The 27,084-nt window shown below is 42.7% G+C and overlaps 1 protein-coding gene across 3 annotated transcripts in view; it reads left to right on the top strand.

Moving 5' to 3' along the window:
- Positions 1 to 27,084, top strand: part of ARHGEF12 (Rho guanine nucleotide exchange factor 12) — a 104,116-nt gene that overhangs the window by 36,517 nt on the left and 40,515 nt on the right. For 2 of the 3 annotated variants that reach the window (XM_073320749.2, XM_073320752.2), the window contains exons 2-12: positions 4,467 to 4,490; positions 5,288 to 5,376; positions 6,997 to 7,053; positions 18,889 to 18,987; positions 19,505 to 19,554; positions 20,380 to 20,437; positions 21,201 to 21,379; positions 21,939 to 22,016; positions 22,663 to 22,782; positions 23,902 to 24,036; positions 25,840 to 25,911. In XM_073320749.2, coding sequence (XP_073176850.1) covers positions 4,467 to 4,490; positions 5,288 to 5,376; positions 6,997 to 7,053; positions 18,889 to 18,987; positions 19,505 to 19,554; positions 20,380 to 20,437; positions 21,201 to 21,379; positions 21,939 to 22,016; positions 22,663 to 22,782; positions 23,902 to 24,036; positions 25,840 to 25,911 — 961 coding nt within the window. Of the gene's footprint in view, positions 1 to 4,466; positions 4,491 to 5,287; positions 5,377 to 6,996; positions 7,054 to 18,888; positions 18,988 to 19,504; positions 19,555 to 20,379; positions 20,438 to 21,200; positions 21,380 to 21,938; positions 22,017 to 22,662; positions 22,783 to 23,901; positions 24,037 to 25,839; positions 25,912 to 27,084 lie in introns of those variants that run through there. The other variant, XM_073320750.2, reaches the window with a different exon arrangement.

The following is a 27,084-nucleotide window of genomic DNA, read 5'->3' as shown; positions in this document are numbered from 1 at the left end:
AAGCAGGTACTAAAATCTTGCTAGAAATCAAGCTGGAATAAAACCCAACATGGTTCTGTGAACAATGTGCTATTTATGGCCTGATATATTTTCAACCTTCAGGGCTAGAATGGAATGCTTTGTACTGTTGGAAAGCTGGGAATCCTTCCTAGCCCTGGTGTGTTTTGACACACAATCTTAAAACTATTATTTTTCTCTTGGCTTAGGTGGTGGTTTTTAGGCACTGGTCCAGTGCAGAGTGGGGGTGAATGTGTGAGTGAGAGAGATACTTTAGAGCAGTGTACTTTTCAGTCTCTAATATTACAGGTTGTGTATTTTTGTTCAATTTGCTTGTTACTTAACTTATTTTACTTAACATACTTATGGCTGATAAAGGCATACTTTTAATAGTCTGACATGTTAAGTCAAATAAATCAAGTGATTTTTTAAATGTCTTGCAAATGAAATTTGATATAGTTCTTAATCACTTCTGGTATTTGGGAGTCGTAGAGAGAGCAGAACGACTAGTTTGAAAATGTGCTGATGCACAACGGCACATCAGACAAAATGTCCACAAAGGTTTTTATCAGTTAGATTTGGAGTTGAATCTCCAGCTGTTAGCCTCAGCCTGCAGTGGGTTTGCAAAGGTAGGTGAAATGCACAATCTACTGTGTTGTTTGAGCACAAGGGGGTAAGTTCAAGGTGAGCTTTCAGCACTACCTCTGAACAACTTTTTGGCTTTTGTGGGGTGAAGGGTGAACATCAAATAAAGATTGAGTTAAAGCATGTGAACACTTGCTGAATACCTGCCCATTGTGGTGGGCATCTGGCAGAGAAATAAGATTATATTAATCACTCAGAGCTTTATCTTTTTCTCTCAGTTAAGCACCATTCCTCCCTTTTTCCCTGAAAGAGAAATCTTTCTGACTCTTCCTGGTGCATGCTTGAAGGTACCTCAGAGTGCAAGAAAATCCCGAGAACTGCTGGACCAGGATCCCATGCAGATATTCCAAATCGTACTGCATCACGTGGCAGCTCTGTCTGCATCATTGTGGAATCTCTTGATGTACTTTCAATATGCATCATTTCTCAGTCTAATTTTTTATACTGTGGCTGTTACCATAGTACAGAAGTGATTTGGTATTTAAGCATGGAAGGATATCTTCAGCAAACCAAGAAATGCTAGGAGTTATTCACAGGGGGAGCATGTGGGACGAGGAGAAACTTCGCCTGTGCTGAATGCTCCCCAGTCTGATTACTGAATGTCTTAAACTCCGAAGATCTCTTCCATCCCTTAATTTCTGTGGTTCTATAATTCAGTGGTCTGGAACTGCTTCAGGGCTCGTTGAGAGTTTGTTCTATAAGGAAGATTATCTCTGGTTCAGCTCTAACACATAGCTGAACAAAGACCAAGTTCCTATCCAGTCCCGTTCTGTCGGCTGGACTAGACACTTCTGAAGTAAAGTTCAGTAATTCAAGGCAGAAATGTAGTGATTGTACACTGGAGGAAAGAACCTTGAGGTCTCCTCGTCTCTCCCTGTATTTCTACAGAATTTGCTGGGTACGTACGCAGAGACTTGTGAGAGGCTTCACTGTGATCATGACCTGCTGCCTGCCCTGCTTTCCTCTCCTTCTCTTCCCCCCCCCCCCTTTTTTTTTTTTTTTTTTTTTGAGGAAAAAGAAACTCAGGAAATTGGCTTGCAGCCAGTGGCTGGGGAGCTTCCGGGAATCTATCCCAGAATCCTTCTGGAACAGTGCACCACTTGACGCATGCGGCATTGTTCTGGAGAGTGGAGTTTTCATGAGGGAAAGACAGAGGCTAAAGGTGATAAACACTGTGTGCGATCCCAGGATTAGTGCTGAAGCCCATGGAAAAGAAACCAATCTGCTTTCTTCTCGGGTAGCAATTCTGCCAGGATGAGCAGGCCCATTGTGAACATTGGATAATAATCACTTGTCATCTAGGAATGCTCTGAGGCTTGGACCCTGCCTGATTCAGCAAGGTGCTTAAACACATGCCTAACTATTAAGCACATCAGCTGTTCCATTGACTTCAAGTACGTGAACAGTCCCATGGAAGTTAAGCTTGTACTGAAGAACTTTGCTGAATCAGGGCCTTAATTATAGGAAAACCCTGAAGTCCATAAGCATGTATTCTTTTTGAAAACAAATTGTAGCATAACACTTTACATCACTAAAACTCAATTTACTTTCCTCATTTCTGCTGTTAGGTGGAGGATAGAGAAGTGCAAAAACTAAAACCATTTTATTTTGGTTTGTGATCTGTTTTGCTTTCTGGCTGCATTAGTATGATGCGGCAACGTTTTGAGTTAGAAACGCTGTAGGGCAAAACTATTTTCATTGAAATGTTTCTATTTAATGTTAGGTTTTGCAAAACACGTTATAACAATGTAAATTTGGGTGCCTCAGCTATCAGATGCCACTCAAATATTTGTGACACACCCTGTGACACTGTGTAAGTTTTTTGTAAGAGGAAATTATTGCATCTGGCTTTGGCAAGTTAATGATTTGCCCCTCCTGTTCTCCCTAGATCCACTGTCAGCTCATTTTACTCTTGAGTCAGACCCTTTGTTATTGCATCTCAGTTTATCACTGAATCTGTAGGACTAGGTTAGATTTAGCTGCCTGAAACACCTTGTCCTTTCCTCTGCACTGGGTTCAAGGCTGTCTCCTTTATCATATTCAACTAGTTCTGTGCCAGCCAGCCAGGGATGATGTACAGACTGAGAGTGGGAGGGTGAACTGTCCAGGTGGAGCAGAATGGGGAGAGGTGGGGCTGGGTAAGCATTTCTGATTTGTGTCTTTCAGATAGGACACAGTTCTTAAATTTTTAAGCAAGAGATCTCCTCCTAAACTTTTGGGGGAAGGAGAAGCCTATAATGCATTCTCCATGTTTGGATCTTCACAGCCTTTTGTTTGGATTTGTTGCTATATTTACAGCCAGTGTGTTTTGGCTTGGTGTATGCATGTCTTTTTAATGGAAAACATGCTCCTTTAGAGAGTTGTAATCTCAGTTTGTTTCCTCTCTTGTCACCCTTTTGTGGGAAGGGATGGATTTGTTTATAGCAGTGTGCTTGAGTAGAGGATTGGCACAGGTGGTGGGCATTTTGTGTGTGTACACCTTTTATGTGGGTTCCTTTTACCTGAAGAGAGGGATTAGGTGAATGATAAACTCAGGTTGAATTTAATTACCATTTTAAAGTAATTGTGCTCATGTCACAGGTGTATAAAGGCTTCACTTCTGTTCAGGCCACTGGAGATGCAGTTGGTACTGGGCAGAAAGCAGGTGGTCAACCACTTTTTCCTTGGGAAAAAGAAAACTTTAAGCATGAAGCAGCTTGTAAATTGTCATCTTGTGTGAGGAGACTCCTTGCTAGTCCAGAAAACCATTTAGGAGAGGAGGCTGATTCTGAATGTGGCCCAGTCAGTCAGTTTGATGGGCTCAGGGTTCAATTTGCTTATTGAATCTGAGGGTGGAAATGGTAGTATCAGGACTGGCCCGCTTTAATAAAATGCCTTTCCTTTTTTTAACACAACCTTTCCACAGGAGACTTAGCAGATTTTATTAAAGGAACTTGGTCCAGTTAAAATCTGTTAGATAAAAGGAAATCAGTTAAGTGTTGCCTTCCAATTTTTATTGTATTACATTTGCCTTCTTTAATTTAGTTGTCTTTTCCTTTCTTCTGTTGCTGTGTGAAAGACCCATACAAAACAGGAAAAGCCAACTCTATGTTAAGTGCTGTCAAATGCACAAAGCAAACAAACTGGGGGGGAAGAGAGAGGAAAATATTTCCCTCTAATCTTTCATTTGTGGTAATCTTAAGCGTTACTAGTAACAATAATTTAGGCCAAGATGTGACCTTAAATGATCTCAGTCAGTTTTACTATACTACTTTTCACTTCTGTACTGCTTTCCAGATACAAATCTAAGAGCGCTTGACAAACAATATTGAATTTGGCCTCCTAAAACTGCTGAGAGTTCAGGAAGTATTATTACCATTTTGCAGATAAGGAAGCTGAGGCACACAGAAGTTAAGTTACATGCTAAAGGTCACATGTGGGAATCATGTGGCAGTGCTAGGAAGAGAATTTCTAGGTCTCCTAATTGCTTTGCCTAATTGTCTAAATTGCTGATTTCCATCCTTCTCCTTTGAGAGAGGATGCTCCTGGTGTTTACTGATAAGAACATGGGCCTGGGGTATTGGATTCAAGGGTTCTAACCCCAAATCTTCCATTGGCTAGCTGTGAAACCTTGGGTGAATGTTAAACTTTCTTTAGTTCAGTTTACCCAACTGTAAAATGAAGATAGTGATAGCTCAAAGAGGGAGTGATGCTGTCCTTTTAGGAAGGTAAAGGACTTGGGGATCTTCTAACAAAAAACATCAGACATGCAGAATGTCTTTATTAACGTTAACTATGATATTAAGAAGCAACATGTATTTCATGACACTTTTTTTTTTTTCCAGGTTTCCTCTCAAAAAACCTACAAGGTAAGACAATGGGGTTTTGGTTGCCTACCTATACTGCAAGCTTCAAGATGGCGTTTTTGCACAATAAAATTACTTAAAGCATATTTGGAAGCAGTGTCCGTAGCTCACTTAAGTAAATGAAGTGCGCAAATTGATCTGTGTTATACAGAAGGTCAGACTAGATGGTCACAATGGTCCCTTCTGGTCTTGGAATCAGTGGGACTGAGTGTTCAAAATATAGCTGGTGACATTTATAGCGCATGGTTTAGTATTACCATTTGCAGTTTCTTTAGCATTTTTGCTATGCACACTAACTCAACTTATCTGGGATTTGAGATGGTCCTAGAAAGTGACTCTAGGTTTGTGCCTGATATACAAACTCTTATTGTATGAAGGCTTTTTGTTTTAAATCTTTGTCTCCATTTTGAAATGAAGTTTTAAGGCAGGGTTGGGGGGAACTGGTGATTTTGGGGATGCTCTTTTGGCCCTTTGTAAAGTATAAATTGGCTTCATTTCTAAAGTGAAATTTGGCAAATTATTACACAATCAATAAGCTTAATTGCTTTTGACACTTGGAAAGGTAAAAGGTTAAATGCACGGTTTATCTGGGGGAGAAAAAACTTTCTTCTCCCCTTCAGAATTTGGTGTCTATCTTTGTTAACTTAAATGTTGCTTAATGTCTTTTCAGTATCTTTTTTTTTTTTTTTGGTTGTTGGTTTTGTTACTGAGGCTACTTGCAGTTTCTTTGTGAAGTTTTAGCTGTAACTGATGCTCCTGCGGTGAAGTGATCCCAAATCAGTTGCTTTTGTTTGACGTAGGCACGGCAGCATTCTGAGCAGAGAGACTCCAGCTGACAAGAAACAGAAGGTTGAACGCTGCAGTAGCACACACGACTTCGATCCGACAGGTAAAGGCCTCAAAACTTCCCCGATGAGAATGCAGGATTTAAAAGTTATTGGGGGTTGGAGTAAATGAGCTCTAATCAGCATAATATTCAGGAGCCATTGTTCTCTATTTGATGCTTGCAAAGGTTGTTTTTGTTTTGTTTGTTTTTTTCTTCTTCTTCTTCTTCAATATTATACCCAGACTTTGCAGTAAAGGTGAGCAACTGATTCTGGCATGACCTTGCACGAGGTGGCTTTCATCTGTGCAAAAACAAATCTAGACCAGTAGCCCCAGTCAATGACCTAAATTGTTTGTTGTTTTTAAGAAATAAAATAAATAGCCCAAATGCTCAGGAAGCAAATATTTTAGCTTGTGGCTGGTCTTACTTGGTGGAGGAAATGTGGACATGTAAAAGGTCGTGTGGTCACAGCAGCAACTGACCTCCAGTTCCAGTGGGTTTTGAACCCTCTCTGCAGCCTTAAGGATGAAGCTGCACTTGAATTTTTAAATTAAAACTTAATTTTGATGGAGGTGGTATCCATTTTTTTTTCTCTTTCATCCTCTTCCTATGCCCTTCTGTGAAACTTGGACCATCTTTGTTAGTTTTAGAGTCTAACGCTGTCTTGGGCACTGGACTGCATGCAAAGATTCTTTCCTCTCTCCCTAACCCACTAACCCAGTGACTGTTGTGTGTTCTTAAAACTGTCTGACAGGCTCTTGCGTGTAAGCCTGCTGGCCCCATGCAGTGTGTGTTTCTCATGTTTGTGCACTCTGGTCCTGCTGTTCTCTGGGGACTGTGGAACAGGTCAGAGTAGAATCTGAAGTTTGTAGACTGGGATATGAAGGGTGTGTTGTTGCACAGAGTGGATCAAGCTACTGTTTGCAAACTGTGTTGTAACATTTCTGCCACTAGCTGCGTGGTTCCTTTCTAGTGTGCAGAACAAATACATTTAAAGTGGGCTTCTAAAACGCACTTTTCCGGAGGCAGGGGGAATTTAATGAGTATCTCCATTCTCTTTAGGGTTAGGTAAAAGTAACATATTTTTATTTGAGTTGCATCGGAGACGGTCACAGGATTTTGAACTTCAGGTTTAGAATTTGGCTGCCTGGAAAGCAAAGCAGATGATCCTGGGACCTTTTAATCCCAGTACCCATTCTCTTGCTTTTAAGGGCTGTTGGTCTGCCCTAGCATTTAAGGTATCTGTGGTCTAGTCTTGTAGATAGACTTTTTATTCTAGCCTCCATAATACTCTTGCCTTTCTAAAGGTGGATTCCAAGCATTGTGCACTTCCATATATGCAAGCTGTTTTATGGTAGAGATGAATGCCATGGCTTCTGTATGACCCCAACACTTCTATCTAGAGTAACTTCTCTAATTCACTTGTTGGCATAGGAGAGAACTTCGTTTACTGCACTTTGTCTTCTGTGATAGACCCTCTCAGTATGTGGTTACGTGTGTTCACACTAACTTATTCCAAGTGTTATCACCTATGTGTTGTTCGTACCCTATTTGTGTTTTTCACGATTTAACCTGATCATAGAAATCATTCTGTTTTTTCCTTGAAGTGTTTTTTTTCTCATGTTTGGTCTCCATATTTTCTATATCTCTCTTTCTTTCTCCTTTTCTCCTGCTCTTGTGCAGATAGCTCCTCCAAGAAGACAAAGTCTAGCTCGGAGGAGAGTAGATCCGAGACGTATGGTAAGCTGAAGCAGCCGCTGTAGCCTTGCATCTTTCCTGTCTGCTCTATGCTGTCTGCCTGTGCGCCCAAGGCCTTTGCCTTTTACTTGCTCTGCATGGCTTGCTTTGCAGTAGGAGAGGGAAGCTGGGTTTTTAATGCAGTTTAAATGTGCAAGCATGTAACTGCTGGATACTAACCCATGTGTAAGAAGTGTAGACTGTCTTCTATATTCTCCTGTCTTCTGTTACCAGTTGGGACAACTTGCTGGGCCTGCTGCGCTTGGAGAATCTCTCTACCACCAAGTAGTCAAGGCAGTTTATTAACACACTTAAGTCAGTCCAGTCTGGTGCTGATGCAGAACTGTCTACATCTTGTTTTAACCATGGTGGTTGAGCTGTCTGGGACAGTGGGTTTTTTTTTTTTTAAATGATTTGCAGTTTCAGTTTTTTCAGTTTCGTAAAATGGAGAAACAGTTCCTCATGAAACCCTTGCAGAAGATTTAACTATATAGATAGATATTCAAAATGATCACATTAATTTTATTTTGGTGAGAACGTTCACTCTATTTACTTCATTCTGGTAAGGTAGCATCCCTTGAACTCCCATCTTGCTGCACCCTTGTGTTCTCAGAGTCTTCAGGCCCATATAAATCAGCACATGATTCTGCCAGGAAAAGCTCACATCTTCTAGTTCCCATTTCACCCAAGATGTGCCATAACAGAACATCTTTCAAGGAAGACCATTTACCACATAGCCCATGGTTGCTCATCTTCCCCTTTTAGCCTCCCTCAGGAGTGCTTCTCTTTTGGCTGTCCTCTCCTCCCCCTGCACAGTACACTTGTGGCGTGCTGTGTCATTATCACTCCTAAAGAGATCCGTAGTCAAAAGGTAAGCTGGGCCTCCAGCTGGTATGAGTCTGAGACCAATAGGGATGGTAGATGATCAGTCTGTCACTGACCTAGGTGACAGGTTTCAGAGTAACAGCCATGTTAGTTTGTATTCACAAAAAGAAAAGGAGTATTTGTGGCACCTTAGCGACTAACCAATTGATTTGAGCATGAGCTTTCGTGAGCTACAGCTCACTTCATCGGATGCATACTGTGGAAAATACAGAAGATGGTTTTTATACACACAGACCATGAAAAAATGGGTGTTTATCACTACAAAAGATTTTCTCTCCCCCCACCCCACTCTCCTGCTGGTAATAGCTTATCTAAAGTGATCATTCTCCTTACAATGTGTATGATAATCAAGGTGGGCCATTTCCAGCACAAATCCAGGGTTTAACAAGAACGTCTGTGGAACAGTGCTGGGGGGCGGGGAAGGAATAAACAAGGGGAAATAGGTTACTTTTTATAATGAATCAACCATTCCCAGTCTCTATTCAAGCCTAAGTTAATTGTATCCAATTTGCAAATTAATTCCAATTTAGCAGTCTCTCGTTGGAGTCTGTTTTCGAAGTTTTTTTTGTTGAAGGATAGTCACTTTGAGATCAGAAATCGAGTGACCAGAGAGATTGAAGTGTTCTCCAACTGGTTTATGAATGTTATAATTCTTGGCATCTGATTTGTGTCCATTTATTCTTTTACGTAGAGACTGTCCAGTTTGCCCAATGTACATGGCAGAGGGGCATTGCTGGCATATATCACATTGGTAGATGTGCAGGTGAAAGAGCCTCTGATAGCGTGGCTGATGTTATTTGGCCCTGTGATGGTGTCCCCTGAATAGATATGTGGGCATAGTCATGGTCTGTGTGTATAAAAACATCTTCTGTATTTTCCACAGTATGCATCCGATGAAGTGAGCTGCAGCTCACGAAAGCTTATGCTCAAATAAATTGGTTAGTCTCTAAGGTGCCACAAGTACTCCTTTTCTTTTGACATAGCTGAGGCTCTGTACTGACAGTCACCCGACTGTAATAAGTGGACCAACCTTTGGATCCTGCATGCTTCCAAGTGAGCTGGAGCTGCCTGGGCAGAGCCCAGGCACTGTCTCTAGCTCTGAGCCTCTAGGGAATACGTCAGGGTGCAGACTCCCTACCTGAAACCCTTCCTTGGGACTTGGCTCTCTGCAGTGCAATTGCCCTAGTCCCAAGAGCAGTACAGAGACTTTCCAAACCTCAGAGTTGCTTGTGCATGCTTCCCCGGAGTTCCCCCTCCTGTGGCCGCTCTGATTTGTAGTTTAATTCTTTGGGGACATATGGTACGCAAAGTAAGGAACACAGGCTTTGCACAGGAATCTTTCAATGGACTCTTACTTCAGTCTTGGCAGGAGAGTTACAGATCTATGCAAAACAAATGCCAGAATACAATCCGTCCCTCCCACCCCCATGAGGAAAGGCATGCCCTGCCTGCCACCAACCTCCCTGTCTCTTGTTTTTGGAAGTTGATACACACACTAAGCCAAGAAGCCAGTCCCTTTAAAAGCAGTTGGAGACACCTTTTCAGTTCTTCCACTGAGGATTTTCCATGTTCTGACCCTTTCACTATTTCCTTTCAGGCAGAGGTTGCTACGTCAGTGGCTCTGCCAGTAGCAATCCTAGTGTCCCGTCCGGATAGAACTGTGCAGTGTTGATGGCCCTATTTCAGCTGCTCAGACAGTCTGTTTCTGCTACCAAAATGGGGGCTCTCATACACACTGAAAAAGTTCAAATCATAAACATTTCACAAAACAGAACGTTCATAAGCTGAGACAAACTTATTTCCCAGGTTGCCGCACCACCTTCCTTAGAGACAGGGCCCCCCAGAGGATTGAGGGGGCCTGGAGTCTTCGGCAGTGGGGGTCCTTCTGCTCTGGGTCTTGGCGGCACTTCGCCGAAGACATGGAGCGGAAGGACCCCTCGCCGCCAAATTGCTGCCGAAGCAGAAGAAACGGTGGCGGATCCTTCACTCTGGGTGTGTTGGCAGCACTAAAGGACCCGCTGCTGAAGTGCTGCTGAAAACTCTCGTGGGGGCCCCTGTGGAAAATTGCCACACTTGCACGCCCCTCCCCCCGGGGCGGTCCTGCTTAGGGATCTGAATCTGGTCTTGAGAGAGTATGGGCTGTTTCAGTGCAGCTGGAAGCTGATGTTGGGTCAGGCCTGCCCTGCTGTATATCTGTCATCTCCAGAAGGAAGGAACAAGGAAACGACTTGCCTGAAGACCAAACATAAGCATTTTACAATGTTCCTGCTGACAAACTAATACTGTGGAACCCTTTACCAATTCCTAGCTAGCCAGGGCTTCTCCATAGTGAACGCTGGCTAGTTAGTGACCCGGCAGCCATGCTGGCCATATCCAAATACCTTGAACCTCAACTAACTTTTTTCTAAAGCTGCTTAACTGTCACATAGTCAGACTGTGTTCCCTGTTAATTACAGGAAATGTTTGGTATGCCTAGTGGAATGTATCTGTGTTTATACTATTTGCTCACTCTGTGCAATGTCCTGGCTTTTCACGTCTTCATAGAGAAAGATGACTTCCTGACTTAAGCCTTCACTTCCGCCAAAATTTCCTGCAGATGCTCTGTCTGTGGCCAGGAGCTAGCCAGGAGAACAGTTTCCAGTTCTCCTTCCTTTCCAGTGGCCTTTTGCTGTGTTAGACCTCACCCTACCTTCTCACTTCTCTCTCTACCTTCCCCAGCCCTGTGATACGTGTGGAGAAGCCTGCTGTTTGCTCTGATGGGACCAAACTTTTTAAGAGCCTACAAGCAGAAATACTGCACTAATATATATATTTTTGCTAGTAACTGGATATTAATACTGTCTCTGGCTTGCCATTGGGCACTTAGTAATAGAAATATCTTGAGTGGCAACAGGAAAATGAGGTGTGTCTTTAATATATGTGTGTTCTTTGTAACTCTTGACATTTTTATTTGAAGTAGCAATAAGCCAAGGGTCCTTGAGCAACTCTTTTCAGTGGGTTGGGGATTAGGCAGGCAACACCAGTCTAATGACTAGAAATTGATTGTGATCAAGCAAACTTAAAATGTTTAACTTTCTGTTTCATCAATCTAGCTACCCTTCTCCTGTCTGTGTATTCAGTGAAGTTGTGAACATGAGAGTAAAAGTTTCCCAGTGTGGTCTGAGAACTGTATCTCAGTACTGTTTAGTGCCATTATAATGCAGCTGAATCTTTTGGCATATCTCTTATGTCTCTTTCATGGAGTGTAATTTTAGTCCGTATAAACTGCTTTTAGATCGAAAATTACCAATCAGGATCTTGGGCTCAATGCCAGCTAGCTTAGTTAATTTTTCAGTTAATTTGTGGCAAATAGTTTTAGTGATCTTGAGAATTCTCTTTACATCCTTTTTAATTTTTTTCTTCCACAAAATATCTTTTCTTGTACATTTAATGATGTGGGCATTCTTGCAGGTCATTGCTCCATAAGGCGGACTAGACCCACTGAGTATTAATTTCCTCATTCCCACTCTTAGGATGTGAAGGTTGTTTCATTTCATTTTCTTTTGAAAATAGAGTTTCTATCCTTATGTCCCTGATGGAGCCCTGGAGGATTCTTCTTTCTTCACTCTTCCTGTTTTGTTCACGTTAGTCCCTCCCATCTTTTCTGTTCTGGGTTGTTTTTTTGTTTTTTTTGGTATAGGGTTTTTATGCAATGCTTGTCACTGTGCTATCTGAGCACTTTCCAGTAGTGCATTAAGCCACGTGACTACACATCTGTCACGTCTTGTTTGTTCTTTTATCCTCTCCCCCAAGGGAGAAGGGTGTGCAGTGGAGTGTCTTGTTTTGGTGGTGTCTTTTTAAAACTTATTTATACAACCGTACGTGTTGCTTTGTTTTCATTAGAGAAGGCAAGGTCAAAGAAATGCACCTTGCACCAGGAGTGTAAATTAATGAGATTTGTGATGGTCCCTGGACAGGTTCATTCCACGGTCCTAGACCATCCCTGGAGAAAGTTCTGTCTCCTGCACAGACCAGCTTTACTCTTATCGTCGACAGTTCCATCGTGCCGGGGAGCGAAATTGTCGACCACGGTCTTTGCTTGAGATTTTTCAGATATCCTGGGGCCAAGCCATGGAGCGCTTTTGAAGTTAAGGTCTGAGACCTTGAAGCTTGATTCGATTCTATGGGATGCCAATGTAGGGAGCCATAAAGCCCTTGTGGCTTTGACACAGCTACTGTTTTTCCAGCCAGTGAGGCCTTGAAAGGACACTTGGGAACCCCTCGTCATTGCACTTAAAATGGCCAGAAATGGCTTGGAGTGTAATGAGGCACTCAGCCACAGGGGTTGAATGTGCTGTTTCCAGGGAAGCAGATGCTCCTATTTGTAATGATTAAAAGTTCCAGGCCTGTATATAGTAAGGATATCCAGGCGCAAATTGTGAATGCTCTTTAATGCCATTGATACCAAGTCTTATCAAGACATTATATATTGCACTAACCTTTCCATGTGAGTTGGAAGAATGACTTCTGTTTCCGATGAATAGAAGAATCTCTGAACAATTCTGATCTCGGAGTATTTGTGTGAAGAACCCATACATTGAAGTAATAACTAGAGTTGAGTAAAATTTGAAACTTCCATCCTGTGGGACATTCCAACATTTGTTGTCATTGCAAATTGGGACAAAAGGTTGACATTTCAAAATTTTGCGTGGAAAGGAAATGCAGAATTTGTTGCCATTTTTTGATTGAAACAAAACATTTAATAATTCTTGATCAAAATGGCTGGTTTCGGTTTGTTGAACTGACCTGGAACACTTCGTTTTAAATCTGTTCAATATAAAATTGCATTTTTCCACGGTGGTACATTGCAACATGGGAGTCGTTTTCCCTTATGGGTCAAGTTCCATAATGCACCCAGCGACATGTCACTCCCATGACCACCACTCAGTCTGAGGGAAATCTGCAATGCATTATGGAAGATGTAGTTCAGACTCCCATTCTCGCCTGTGGACTGGGCTTCCTGAAGGACTGTTACAACTCCTGTAAAGCAATGTGCTGATAGGCAAATACAGTTTAATGTTATGTAGAACCGATTCAAAATGAAACTTCTGGGGTCAGTTTAAAAAGTGAAATATTCAAAATTTGGAAAAATATTGATTTGCTGCTGACCCCTCCACCCCCTTCATTTTCCATCAGAAAATCAGACAGAAAATTCCCAACCAGCTCAAGTAATAACTAACACTTAAAGATCCCAAAGCACTTTAGAGTTTCTCTAATGGATCAGACTCACTGCTGACTGTTCCTGGGTGGTGAAATAGAGCTGTTCTGTTCATGCAGTCTTTCACATGTATAATAATGTGTAGGAGGGGAAATTAAGAATAACCTCTTCAGTCAGAAAGTAATTGTTCAAACAGTCAGAGGTCAAACACCCTTAAAAGTACCATGAAATGTCCGTCACCATGAAAAGCTAGGACCTTGACTCTTCCTGTCGTCCAGGAGACCGCACCTCCAGAATCACAGCCCTTCCTAGCATTGTGGTATTGGTCCGGTAATGAATCAGAGGGAAAAGTGCCACCTACGGAATGGCTAGTGTCTAGGCTTTCCTTGGAACTCTCCATTTCTAATATGGGTCGAGCTCAAACCTGTGTAAGTAAAATATGAATTTCTTGAGATGATATGGCCTAAGGCCAAGAGCCCAATAGGTTTTTTTGTTGTCCCCCCCCCCCCCCCCGTCTCTGTAATGGATATGAGAAGGGATTTTTTCTTAATTTTGTCCTTTTAGAACTTAAGTCCCCAAATTAAATACGGAAATCACAGTTAAGGTGACACCTCTTCATTCCCCCAGCTCAGACTAATTTTCACTTCTTGCCCCTGCTGGCTTAGAGTGGGATTAAGGTCGGTTGTTGAGGGATGCAAGGTGTTCCCTTGGTGATAAAATGTAATTATTGATCTACAGTACAACCTGGTCCTTGGCTGGAAAGATGGAGACTGCAAAGTGAGGTCTCCCACAAGAGGTCTCAAGACACCTTTACAAGCATAGACTCCTACTAAGGAAATAGAAACAGCAAGGATTGGAATGAATTCTATAAAGGCAGGAGAGATGACTGAAGGCTGCCACTTAATTATTAACTTGTTGCTCTTTCTGTGTCGCACTGAATCTACAGACTCCACATAATCAAGGTGTGCTGCTCTGATATTTCATTGCAACATTTCGATTATGATATTTCATGAATTTGTGATACTAAGTGACAAGAGTGCCAAAGCTCCTTGAAAACAACCAGCAACATGTCTTGGGTGTGGTTTTTCATAACTCCAGTCAGTCACAGTTCTCCAGATCATCAAAGTTGTATGCCACTGGATTAAGTATCCAATGCAAGATCGCATATTGTTACGAGATCCCAGTTTCATAAGAACAGAGGTGCAGGAGTCAAGAACAGAATAACAATGTTTTCTTAAAACTCCCTAGTTCAGCTGTTTAAGTTTAATGTATTTTAATTAATAGAAGTGAACAAATGACCAACTTTTACATGGTTATTCTTTCTTGCTGCCAGGGCAGAGTGAAACAATGCAGTCGAGTCTTGCTCTTGTTCCCCTCCCTGGCACAGGCATAGAAATTGATAAACTGGGTTAGACCAGGCTAGTCCAGGATCCTTTCTGACAGTGGCTAGTATGAGGTCTTTCAAAGGAACAAACAAGAAACCCCATAAAGAATGATCATGGGATCAGTTTTTTGTTTCCAGCACATGTGATATTGGTACCTTTGTCAGCTAGCTGTGGGATATCCAGTACTCAAAGCGAAGACTCGAGTTCCGGTTTAATGTCAAGCTCTACTTAAGATTAGGGAAAGGATCGGGAGCACCTTTCTCTGTGAATGGTTGTAGGGAGGAGATGGTGATTAATAAATTCTGACCGCTGTGGTCCTAATTGGACTCCTCTGCCATTCATCTGCTGGCTTGTTCTGTATCTGTAAAATCCAAAGAAGACCATCTTGGGATGTAAATTACATGTCAGGAAGAAGCTCTCAGGTAGCGTATTACACTCCCTTATGTATTACTCTGCATTTGGCACCAGGTTTAGTTGGCGAGAAAACTCCTCAGTAGAACCATCTCCAGTATTATTGATTCTAGAAATAAAAGCCAACCCATGCAAGAAATAAAGGGACAATGCATTGGCAAGATTATGCTGTGCCTTTAAACTGGGAAGGTTCTTACTCGTAGAAAGACTACCTGTTTTCATAAAACCTGAAGGTCTGGCAGCAGAGTTTAAAAAGAGCTGTTTGTTTGAAATAGCACAGGTTCCCTCTCCTACACCCTGCCCTGGGGCATCATTCTTGTGAAGTGAGGCTGAGAGAAGATTGGTCATGTAGAGAAATTGGAGGTGAGCGAAAGAAAGGGATATTCTTTCACGGAAGTAAATGTGGGGTGTAAAGCTCAGTGCTTCTCTTTAGCTCTGCTTCTCATCCCCCCTCTCTTGGTCCCATTCCATCAATTTGCTGCTTGTCACTGAGGAAAACATAAGGGCTTTGGCTTTGGGGTGGAGGGAAAGATTTGTTGCTAGATGGTGATGTGAGTAGAAGGCTGCAGTGGTTCTGGCACCACAGACAATACAGGGCGGAGCGTGTTCTGATTATACTCCTCATTTACATTAGTAACTCCCAGGGAAGTTAGTATAGCTACGCTGGTGTAAAAAGTGGCGAGAGACCAGGATCGGGTCCAAGGTTTCCTTCACACCCTACTACCACTCATCCTTTCCAACAGAATTCCTACTGGGATAATATTTTCATCGCCCTATTTATTCCTTCCTTCCCTCCCTCCCTCCCCACAAGAAATATCCACAACCTTAGGACACTGAATGATGCTGGAAAAGAAACTCCCATCTCCCCCCACTGGCTCCCTGTAGCAGAAGAGTCTTGCCTGGTGTCGCTGCGTAAATGAACAAGTAGAATGAATGTTTGGAAATAAGGATGGTCCCTTGTTTTGTTAACTGGTGGAGTGTAAAATGCTTTAAAGATGATTTGTATGACACTAAGTGCTAAAGTCCCCCATCAGAGTAGGGCCCTATTGTGCTATTCAGTGTACGAACATTCAGGGAACGCACTTTCTACCACAAAGACTATGTAGTCTAATACAAAGAGCTGCTGGTTGTTGTTTGTTAGTTTATATATTAACTAATAAGGGTGGTGGATAGCTCAGAGGATTGGCTATGGGAGGGATATGGAACCTTTGACTGCAAGCTCACAAATGTGATGAAGCTCATCTCTTTAGTAATCTAAAGTTGTTTAGTGGAGTATATAAAATGAGTTTGGGTTCAGTGGGCAGGTGTCCTTATTGGAGACTCTCACCACAATTAGCAAGAATTGGTACTCAGAGCAGAGAAAACTAGGAATGAATGGGCCGCTTCCCTCTCACCTGTGAAAGAAGTGTCTGGTTTTTCTTCATTCCATTTCCAAGAGAACACTAGACGTCCATAGCACTTTAACTCCAAAAAAATGCTGTACAAACGTAAACAAATTAATCTCAGCAGCAGTATTTATATCCCCACTCTGCCGATTTAGACATTAAGCCACAGCACAAGTAGGTGACTTGCCCTAGGTCTCGCGGCAAATTGAAGGAAGAGCAGAGATTAGAATTTCCTAGCTTTTGGCCCTTTGCTTTGATCACGGGATCACTGCCACTCAATGGGAAATGGGATATTACTAGTTTCCGAGTGCTGGCAGGCCAAAATAGACATGGCTTATGCCTTTACTGCTGTTGCCCTGTCTCTGCTCTGTTGAATAACCCCATGGGATTCTTCAGCTCCAGAGGTAGGGTAGTTGGTTTGCAGAGAGGCATGAAACAAGGAAAGAACAGGATAAAGGATATTTAGATTACTAAAATGTATTTAAATGGGCATGACCTGATGAAGTTCATGCTAGAGTACCTAAGGAACTAGGTGAAGCAATGTCAGAAGGGTTAGTAATTATCTTTGAGAATTCAAGGAGGATGTGTGAGGTCCCAAAGGACTGGAGAATGGCAAACATAGTACCTATATTTAAAAAGGGGAACAAAGAGAACCTGGAGAATTATAGACGGTCAGCCTAACTTTTGATGCCTGGAAAGATACTGGAACAAATTATTTAATAATCAGTTTGTAAATGGAGGATAATAAGGTTATAAGGAGTAGCCACCATGGATTTTGTCAAGAACAAATCATGCCAAGCCAGCCTAATTCTTTCTTTGACAGGGTTGCTGGCCTAGTGGGTGGGGGTGGGAAGCAGTAGACATGATATATCTTGATTTTTAGTAAGGCTTTTCACACAGTCCCCCCTTCTCATAAGCAAAGTAGGGAGATGTGGTCCAGATGAAATTACTATAAAGTGGACGCACAACTGCTTGAAAGACCATACTTTTGCTGTCAAACTGGTAGAGTGTATCTAGTGGGGTCCTGCAGGAGTCGGGTCTGGTACTATTCAGTATTTTCAAGAATTATTCAGACAGTGGAGTGGGGTTTGCAAATGGGGGTTACAAGCACTTTGGAGAACAAGATTAAAATTCAAAAAGACCTTGACAAATTGGAGAATTGATCTGAAATCTGCAAGATGTAACTTAATAAAGACAAGTGCAAAGGACTTCCCTTTGGAGAGAAAAATCAAATGCACAACTACAGAATGGGACGACCTGGCTGTGTGAGGGATAATACTGCTGAAAAGGATCTGGGGGTTATGGTGGATCACAAATTGAATGAGTCAACAATTAGCAAAAAGGGCCAATATTCTGGAGTGTATTAAGGGACCTCTTGTACGTAAGACATGGGAGGTAATCCTCACACTCTGCTCAGCACTGGTGAGGCCTCAGCTGGAGTACTGTGTCCAATGCTAGGCGCCATGCTTTAGAAAAGATGTGGACAAATGGGAGAGAGAGTCCAGAGGAGAGCAACAAAAATGATAAAAGGTTTCGAAAACCAAACCTGTGAGGAAAAGTTAGAAACAAAACAAAACTGAGCCTGTTGAGTCTTGAGGAAGGAAGACTGAAGGGGGGAACCTGATAAGTCTTCAAAAATGTTAAGGGCTGATAGAAAGAGGATGGTGACCAATTGTTCTCTACATCCAGTGAAGAAGGTAGGACAAGAGGTGATGGCCTTAGTCTGCGTCAAGGGAGGTTTAGATTAGACATTAGAAAAAACATTATAATTAGAAGGATAGTTAAATTCTGGAATAGGCTACCAGGGGAAGTTGTGGAATCTCCATCATTTTCAGGTTTTTAGAACTTGTTGGACAAACACTTGTCAGTGGTTTTCAACCTGTTTTCCTTTGCAGACCCCCCAAAAATGTTGAATGGAAGTGCAAACCCCTTTGGAAATTTTAGACCTAGTCTGTGGACACACAGGGGTCTGCAGACCCCAGGTTGAAAACCACTGCTCTAGGTTTACTTGCTCCTGCCTTAGCATGGAGGGAGGGATTAGATGACCTTGAAGGTTCCTGCCTGCCCTATGTTTCTATGAAGACTTGTTTTGATTTGTAAAAGTTTACAGCACAGTCTGCTGACTTTAGTTTGAGCTATCTGTGGGGGTGTCTGTGTTAATTTGGTCATATGTAAATATATTATTTGGTACTCTTTGTTATGTATGGCAGATACAGGTGGTGTACAGGGAATTATTGGGATGGGGAGGGGGCGATTGTGCACAATGATTCGTGTTCATAGTTGCTTTTCTTAAAGGTTGCTTTTACCTCCAGTCTCGTCTGATGTGCCAGAACTGTCTGCATCTCTGCTATAGATCTCTGTCGTGTAACCAATTCAGTGAGCTTGACCTGTCTTGACATACGTATCTGTTTGTTTGTTTCTGGACTGATGCCCTATTTGTTTCTTCTAGCACAGATTTCACTCAGTGTTTTGCGGTGTTCTAGCAAGATAAGTTTGTGGACTGATGCCTAGCTTGTGTCTTTTTTTTGTATTTTTCCCCTCTCTTTTCTCCCCTTTCCCCACCTTACTTGTGCAGGTCTCGTTCAGCGTTGTGTTATTATCCAGCGGGATGAAAATGGATTTGGGCTGACAGTTAGTGGAGACAATCCAGTCTTTGTGCAGTCAGTCAAAGAAGGTAAGCTAACTTGCTAAATATGCTAGCAGACAGTAGTGCACAGGGCTTCTGTCTAGGGCAGAGGAGCATGAGAGGGGTAGGGAGAAGATTCTAAAAGTAATCCTCTAGGGCAGGGAGCTGTAGTCATCACAGATGGATGATCAGATGCATGAGGACAAGAGTAGCATTGCATTGCTGCACTGCATGGGGCCTCCCCTCTCCAGTGTCTGAACTAATCAGAAGCAGTTTCATATCCTGTGCAGGCCAGGAAATAAATGAGGTCTGTGTTTATAATATTGTGGGATTGTGATAATGATGTGTCACCTGCAATCAGGTGAAACCATAACTCCTGGAATCTGGAGACTCATGAGATCGTAATCTGTGGATACCTGGGTTCTGGGGGAGTGGAGGGGGGGTGAGGGCATGTATGAGAGGAATGGTTTTTGTACGGGGTTAGAAAGAGGATGATGTTTCTCTCGTCACTGAAATGGAAAATTACTGGATATAATTGTAAATGACTAATTCTCTCCTTCTCTAGATGGAGCAGCTATGCGGGCTGGAGTGCAGACAGGTGATCGAATCATCAAGGTAAGGGTGCTTAGTGTAATCCGTTAAATGGATCATGTGCATTGGAGAAATGTGCAGTTCAGGAGTCCCCATTAAAATATCTGCATTTGTCAAAAGTTAATAGCAGTTACTACCATATTCTAGATCTGAGAAATCTATTTTCCTATTTCAATACTAGCCAGTAACCGTGTAATAACTGTGAAAGGCCAGTAAATGTGGCGAGTGGGAGAGGGAGAGCCAATGATACTTAGCTGTAAATTGGAACACACTTTTTGATTTTCCCCCCTGTATTCTAAATCCAGGCTTCCTTTTGGTCACAAACAAATAAGAAACCTAGGTATTTGGCTGTGAAATCCTCCAGGGAACCAGTGCAAAAATCCTACCTCCATTGAAGTCAATGGCAAAACTCCCACTGACTCTGGTCCAGCTGGAATTTCAACCCCAGTGAATTAACTAGTGAGTTAAATGAGCCAAGACTAGATTTTTTTTTTTTTTCTCTGCTTCCCTGCTATTTTCTTCACCAAGATTTGCTCTAGTGCACTGGGCCTCTGCTTCCCTGTGCAAGAGATTCATCAGCATAGGGGAAGCATCGTATTTCTCCTTTCAAACCAACACTGCATTTTTAACATGTTTACAGGGAGAAGGAGGGCTTATCAGATTTTCTCTGTAGCGTGACATCCAAAGGTGGGAGTAGCCTGTTAGTACATTAAAGGGCATGAAGAAAGTGAGAGCAAACATGGGTCTAGTTGCTTCTCTCCGAGTTTGTGTTGAGACATGACAGAGCAGTTTCTCCAAGGTCAGAGACCAAAAAGTTTAATGCTCTTCCTCTTCTCTTCTCCCCCCCAGGTGAATGGGACTCTTGTAACAAACTCAAACCATGGGGATGTGGTGAAGCTGATAAAGTGTAAGTTAATGCAGGCTATTGCTTATTTTCAATGTACTCCTTGAAACCATTAAAGGGATGACTGTTTAAGAGGTCAGACTACCAATTTAGCCGTCAGGTAGTTAATAGTGGAGTCTAGCTGTGCTGTTGACCATTATTCCACCTGTCTGATAGTGCTGGGTACGTTCAAAGTAGAAATAGTAAAGTGGAGTTCAAAATCTCTTTGAAGGGCGGGGAAAGGTTTAATCATACGTCAGCAGATAGAATTTTGCTCTCTTTTCTACCATTGTCCAATGGCTGAAATTACCCCCCACCGCAACCCATCTCCTGCATCTCCCCTTGTTTTGCCTTTCAAGTGTCAGTGCCTTTGTATGTGACTAATAGTTGTCATTCAAGCTGTATCTCCTGTAGATTGTCATAAAGGGATAGTGGAGTTTGGGCTGGTTCCTTCATGCAGGAAACAGATGTTATTAGTTCTTCCCAAGGTAGCCTATCTTAATTCTTTTGGTGACTACAGACATGTATCCTAAACACAGATTTGTCTAGCGGACTAAAAGTATTTTGTCACTGCTTAACTGATGTTGATAGATTTTGGCTACCTGAAGTTTTAAAAGCAATCTCTGGAGTGGAGCGAACAGCTTTTTCAGACTCTTTGGTGTGAGTAAACACCATTTGACAGATTCACAGATGAAGTGTAGTCTGCTACTTGTCTCGGGGACAGAAAGGGCCATGAATAGTCTAGTGTAAATGTATGTGAAATACGAATTGTTCTTTCTCTGCACAGCGGGTTCCTATGTAGCTCTCACTGTGCAGGGGCGCCCACCAGGGTCGTCCCAGATTCCATTAGCTGATTCTGAAGTGGATCCAGCAGTATTTGGGCATATGTCTCCCATCATGACATCTCCCCATTCGCCTGGCACATCTGGAAACACAGAGAGGATTACTAGCCCAGTGCTGATGGAGGTAAGATTCAAAGGGCCCTTGGGAGCAGGGTTGGTTGTGAAATGGGAAAATATGCTAATGTTCAGTTTCAGGAGACCTGTTTTCCATTCTTGATCAGATGGAATTTGTGTTCATAGTGGACGCTTGCCAATGGCCAAACTACCATTCAGCTAAGCATCATGTCTATGTGGAGAGAGCAGGGCTGGAATAGCAGGGAGGCACTGCCGACCACTTAGAGATTTGCTAAGAAAATTGCATGATGGATGTTTGCACTATGGCTGGCTTTAGCCATGGCTGCCATTCCATAACATTTATTAGCATCCAATTGCAAGAAACACAAGCATTTAGGGATGAGAAAATGAGTAACTGGTTTGGGTGAATAATTTTTAAGAAAGAGTTGTGGCAGCTATGTTCAGATAGAGAGGCGGGTGTACACAGTCACTGTAGGATAGTGACCTGAGGAAACTTTTATGAACCCATTTGGAAGGGTTTGTAGAGACCCTATATTTAAGATGGGGGGTGAGTGAGCATCACCATATATTCCTTTCCAAGTTCATTAACCTCTCTCCATTTTTCCCAGGAGGAGAACAATATTGTTCACAACCAGAAAGTGGAGATTCTGAGAAAGATGCTGCAGAAAGAGCAGGAGCGGCTGCAGGTACGAGGGGGCTGGGCCTGCAGAGGGAAGAGATGAAGAAAATAGAGACCAGCTATTGAATCTTTCATTAGTAAGGTCTTGATCAATTTCCATGTGGTCTGTAACGTGACTGCCTAAGAGAGTGCCTCTATCCCAGCGCAACAGCGGAGACCTGTCAAGGTGCTCATGCTTGACTGTTAAATGCTTACGAGTGGAGGAAGTCTCCTCTTTGGGAGGCATCTATGTGCCTCCCATCCCCTCTGGTCTAATCCTGAGAGATGCGAGCATCTGAGAGTCCTGTTGGAGAAAACAGGAGTTGTGGGTGCGCAGCACTTCTCAGGATTAAGCTCCGAATTTGCTGACACCTTCTACCATAGCCAGAGGTATCTCTTTAGTTGAGCAACTATGTGAATATGTCTGTCTGAATATGGCTATGACTGGGAGTTTTTTCTTAGTTAGATCAGGGAGAAGAGGGAGGAGCTCTGTATTAATAGAGGTGCTGCAGCACCCAGTTGCAACAGCAATGGGTGTACAAATAATTCCATTTAATGGCATTTGTAATTAGTATTTCATAGACATGTCGCTGGTATGAAGATGAGTCAGTGACTGCAGCTCTAGGCCTCAGTGTTGCAGGGATAGCTCACCAAATGCTCATTAAACTTTTCAGTCCTTGCAAGAAGATTACAGCCGAACACCCACCCCACGACTGCTTAAGGAGATACAGGAAACTAAGAAGCACATCCCTCAGCTGCAAGAGCAGCTGTCCAAAGCCACAGGCTCTACTCAGGTAATGGGAGTGTTGAGAATCCTATCGGTCAACTCCAGCTGGACTTGCTATAGGGACAGCTGTATGTGTGTGGGAGCAGGGTGTTCCCTCCCATGTTCTTGCCAATTTCCACAAGCAGACTTGCCACTGCCTACTTTCCGTAGCTGTCAAGATGCAGGCATAAGTGACTGCTTTTTTAAATTTGCAATTAGGCTCACAAAGTTGATAACTTACAGGTTCTGTATATGGTGAATATTACTGTATTTAATCAGAAGTTATAGTGCACAGCTCCTCTGAGTCCTAGGAGATTGAAGGAGGCTGTGTTTAAAGCAATAAGATATAATTGTATGTTCGTGATTTGATCTCTAATTTGTTTCTGTATCTTAAGTAAAAGTGAAATGAAATCTGTAAAATTTATCCTATAGACTATAACAGGGTTCAAAAAAGAACTAGATAAGTTCATGGAGAATAGGTCCATCAATGGCTATTAACCTGAATGGACAGGGATGGTGTCACTAGCCTCTGTTTGCTAGAAGCTGGGAGTGGGCGACGGGGGATGGATCACTTGATCATTATCTGCTCTGTTCATTCCCTCTGGGGCACCTGGCATTGGCCACAGTTGAAAGACAGGATATTGGGCTCGGTGGACCTTTGGTCTAACCCAGTATGGCTGTTATGTTATGTTATGTTCTTATATCCTTACAGTTAAGAATAAATTACTTGAAGCTCTAAAATAGTGTCTTTACTGAAGGGATTTTTCCCCATTGCCAGTTGACCAGTGAAGCCAATTTTTCCCCCTTGCATGTTGTAAGGCTGTACATGAACATTCTCTGCTCTTGATGTTTCTTAGAAAAGCATCCCCCGCCACTTTAGATTGGAGTTTTATGGATCAAGCAGATGACGTAAAATTTTGAACTAATTTGAGCTAATCATAGAGGCATAAAATCATAGAAGATTAGGGTTGGAAGAGACCTCAGGAGGTCATCTAGTCCAACCCCATGCTCAAAGCAAGACCAACCCCAACTAAATCATCCTAGCCAGGGCTTTGTCATCATAAGTGTTCTTCTGCTCTTTAAACATCTGGTTTTCACCTCATTGCCCTGCTTTGGGCAGTCTCTTAATATATTTTCTCTTTCTTAGGATGGAGTTTTGTCCTCCAGATCTGTGACGGAGTCACTGCAGATCAGTGAAGTAGAAGCAGAGAGTGGGGATGGGCTGAGCAAAATAGACTACAGCAGTGGTGATGGCTCCCGGCCAAACAGTGACATTGCTGATGTGAGTATAGGGTAGCTCAGAAGCTCCACCTTTGTCCCTTTGGGTTTGTTTTTCCCAACATAGGTTTTAGGTTGACAGCTTTGTCCTCTGTGTGTTATGCATATGTTCTCTCTCTCTCTCTCGCACACGTACAGTACTAGAACAGTGCTTTGAGGGATGTACCAAAGACGCTGCTGTGAGGAAGCTTGCAGTGCCAGTCTTCCCTGAGACACTGGGAAAAGAAAATACCATGTTTTTCAGGGTTGGGTTTTCCTGGCACATTCCCTGTTACCAGGCTGAGAAAGATGAATGCCAGTGTCTTACAGAAATGAGAGACAAACTACAGTATCTGGAAGAACACGTTAATGTTCCATTTGTGGTTAGAATGACTCAGACAGCCTCACAGGGCAAGTTGCCATGAGTGTGAGGAAAAGCATCACTCCTACCCGATACACACCAGTCATTAACCAGTAGTTAGAGCCTTTTCTTTTATTAATCAGTCTGCTAACTATCTAGGTACTAATAAGACCCCATTGCTATACTGTTTTAGCACTTAACCCTTAATTAATGTGTTGCCTGGATAGTACCGGGGAGTTGGGACTGGGGCTGTTATAAAACTTATGGGTCAGTTTCCTGATCTTCATATTGGGGGGGGGGGGGTATGATGATTTCTACGTCCTAGTGAGTTGTGTGGGGTTTTGATAGTTTTGTAAATTTGATTTCCATGAGAGAGAACTGCCATGCAAAATCAGGTAATCTGTGTTTCCAGTTTTAGGCTTATATTAACAAAATCTCACTGAAGTGTAAAGTTGAAAGAAGACTTGATAAAACCTCTGGACAAAAGCTCCTGAAACAGACAATCTTTGCAGAGTTGAAAATTGATTTATAGAGGGGAATGGTGAGCCTGGGGTTCTACCACCCTTACAAGGGAGCTGAGCCCAAGAAATGAAAAGCTTTGAAGGGGGCCTGTTTTTTTGGTTTGTTTTTTCTGTTTTTTTTATGACTGCCACCGGTAGTCACACCCCTTATAGTTAGGGTAGCAAATGACTTTCCATTATAGCCTTCTGTTTTCACAGGCTTCAAAATCTTCACCTATTAGGTGGAAGGCCTTTGTCATTAAGGGAACTGTGGCATGGATTTCCTTTCATTTTGCGGGTGTCAGGGAAGAGTGGGAATCGTATTGTTGTTTGATGCTTGAAAAATCTCACCTGGCCCCTCTCCTTTTTTTCTTGATTATTAGCAATGACGTAGGAGTCTAGCTGGGCGGGCTTCTACCTGCAATTGGAAATTAAAGGAACGGGGGCCAGAAAAAAGATCAAGATTGTCCATTCACTCCCTCTTGTTTTTATGCAATATAATAGTGGTTTTCAACCTGTGATGCACAGACCCCTGAGGATATGCAGACTAAGATTTCCAAAGGGGTCCGCACCTCCATTTGAAATGTTTGAGGTCTGCCAATGAAAAAAGGCTGAAAACTACTGCAATATAACATCAGTGAGACCTGCATTTTAAGGGGACTGGGCAGGGCAAAATTACCATTTGAGGTAGTAGCCTTTGTAATGAAAGAAATTCTGTCAGTATTAGCTTAATTTACTCAGTTCCTTTCATGTGTCCTAGAAACATAGTAAGTTACTGGTTTTAGATAGTGTGTATGTTGGTGTCTGTTTAGGGCTTAGCTGCCAGAAATAGGCAAGAAAAGTTATTTAGCAGTCCACTGAATTTGAGCCATGTAAAATTTGTCTGTTACTCAAGAACATACTCTACAGTTCTTATTTTTCTGGGTCTGCTGACACTCACCAGAAATTGCCCTTCCTTACTTCCCAGAGTCCCCGCAGTGGCCTGAAGGAACGGATTTACCTGGAGGAGAGTCCAGAGAAGAGTGAGATTCAAGATACTGTGAGTCCAAAACCCAAAGTGTGACGGTAGCTGCTGCTTCTGTATTGAGTCCATTAAAATCTTTTTTTTTTTTTTTTTGCCCCCTGTTGTCTAAATTGAACATAAATTGAATTTTTGCCTTAGAAAATAAAATGCAATTAAGAATTGTGCGGGAAACTTTAATTGGCCAAATAAATGTTTATGGAGTTTAAAAGTGGGTCCATTAAAGGATCAGAAGTGTATAATCCTGCTGTAAAACAGCTGTCTCTCAAATGGCAGGAGCTGTCACCTATGTCTGTACTCCTTCAGCCCCACCCTAAATGGAGGAAGGCTTTCTTGCCTTGGGACACTCAATCACTGTGTGACTGGGACCATCGGGGATGTCCTTGTGAATGGGGAAAAGAGAAGCGTTGGTCAGCAGTCGTCGTTGGTGACGCGAATGAATAATTTTCCCGAGGAAGAATTCTGAGGGGGCATGCCTCGCTCTCCCGTTAGTTCTCACTTGGGTCCCCAGTTGCGGTGCGTGGGCCGCTGGTGGTATGTCAGCTTGATGCTCCTTCAGCTCTCAACAGGCTTCTTAAGAGAGCGATACGTGAACCACTATAGTTTGGGAACTGTTGCGAGTCGAAAGCCTCCATTTGCAGAAAGAAGTTGCTAGGCGTATACCACCTCGCAGCGTGCCTCGTTGGAGGCAGTCTCGCTTTGATGGGTGACATTCAGAGAGTACAAAAACAGGCTACATAGACTATGGGTTTGAAACCTGCTAATTGTGGCTTTTGTGAGCATTCTTATCTTAAGAGGGGGAAGATCCTCATGTCACAATTCAGGAACCTGCATTTCCCCCTTGTGGTCCAGCTGTAGGCTCCAGGCTCTTCGGCTGACAGCTCTCTTGGACATGGGGGGAGACCTGCAACTCTCTCTCTCCTGACTGGGGTATTACCAGACTGAACAGCTCCCTGCTTACACTTTAAGCTCCCAGCAAAGTCAGGCTGCCTAAGCTGGACTGCTTTACTTTTCTCCTCACAGACAGTAAATTGTGTAATTGCCACAGTTAATGTGCTTGCTTATAAAGTGCTCAGTGGTACCTTTATTCTTAAGGTAAACGCATTACAGAAAAAGTCTAAACAATAAAAGAACCTACCCGCATGCTAATCAGCTTCCCAGTGATCTCCCCCTGATTCCAAGGGCTCTGAC

Source organism: Lepidochelys kempii, chromosome 22 (assembly GCF_965140285.1).
Source record: "Lepidochelys kempii isolate rLepKem1 chromosome 22, rLepKem1.hap1, whole genome shotgun sequence".
NCBI lineage: Eukaryota > Metazoa > Chordata > Testudines > Cheloniidae > Lepidochelys > Lepidochelys kempii.
This window is presented reverse-complemented; position numbering and strand designations above follow the sequence as displayed.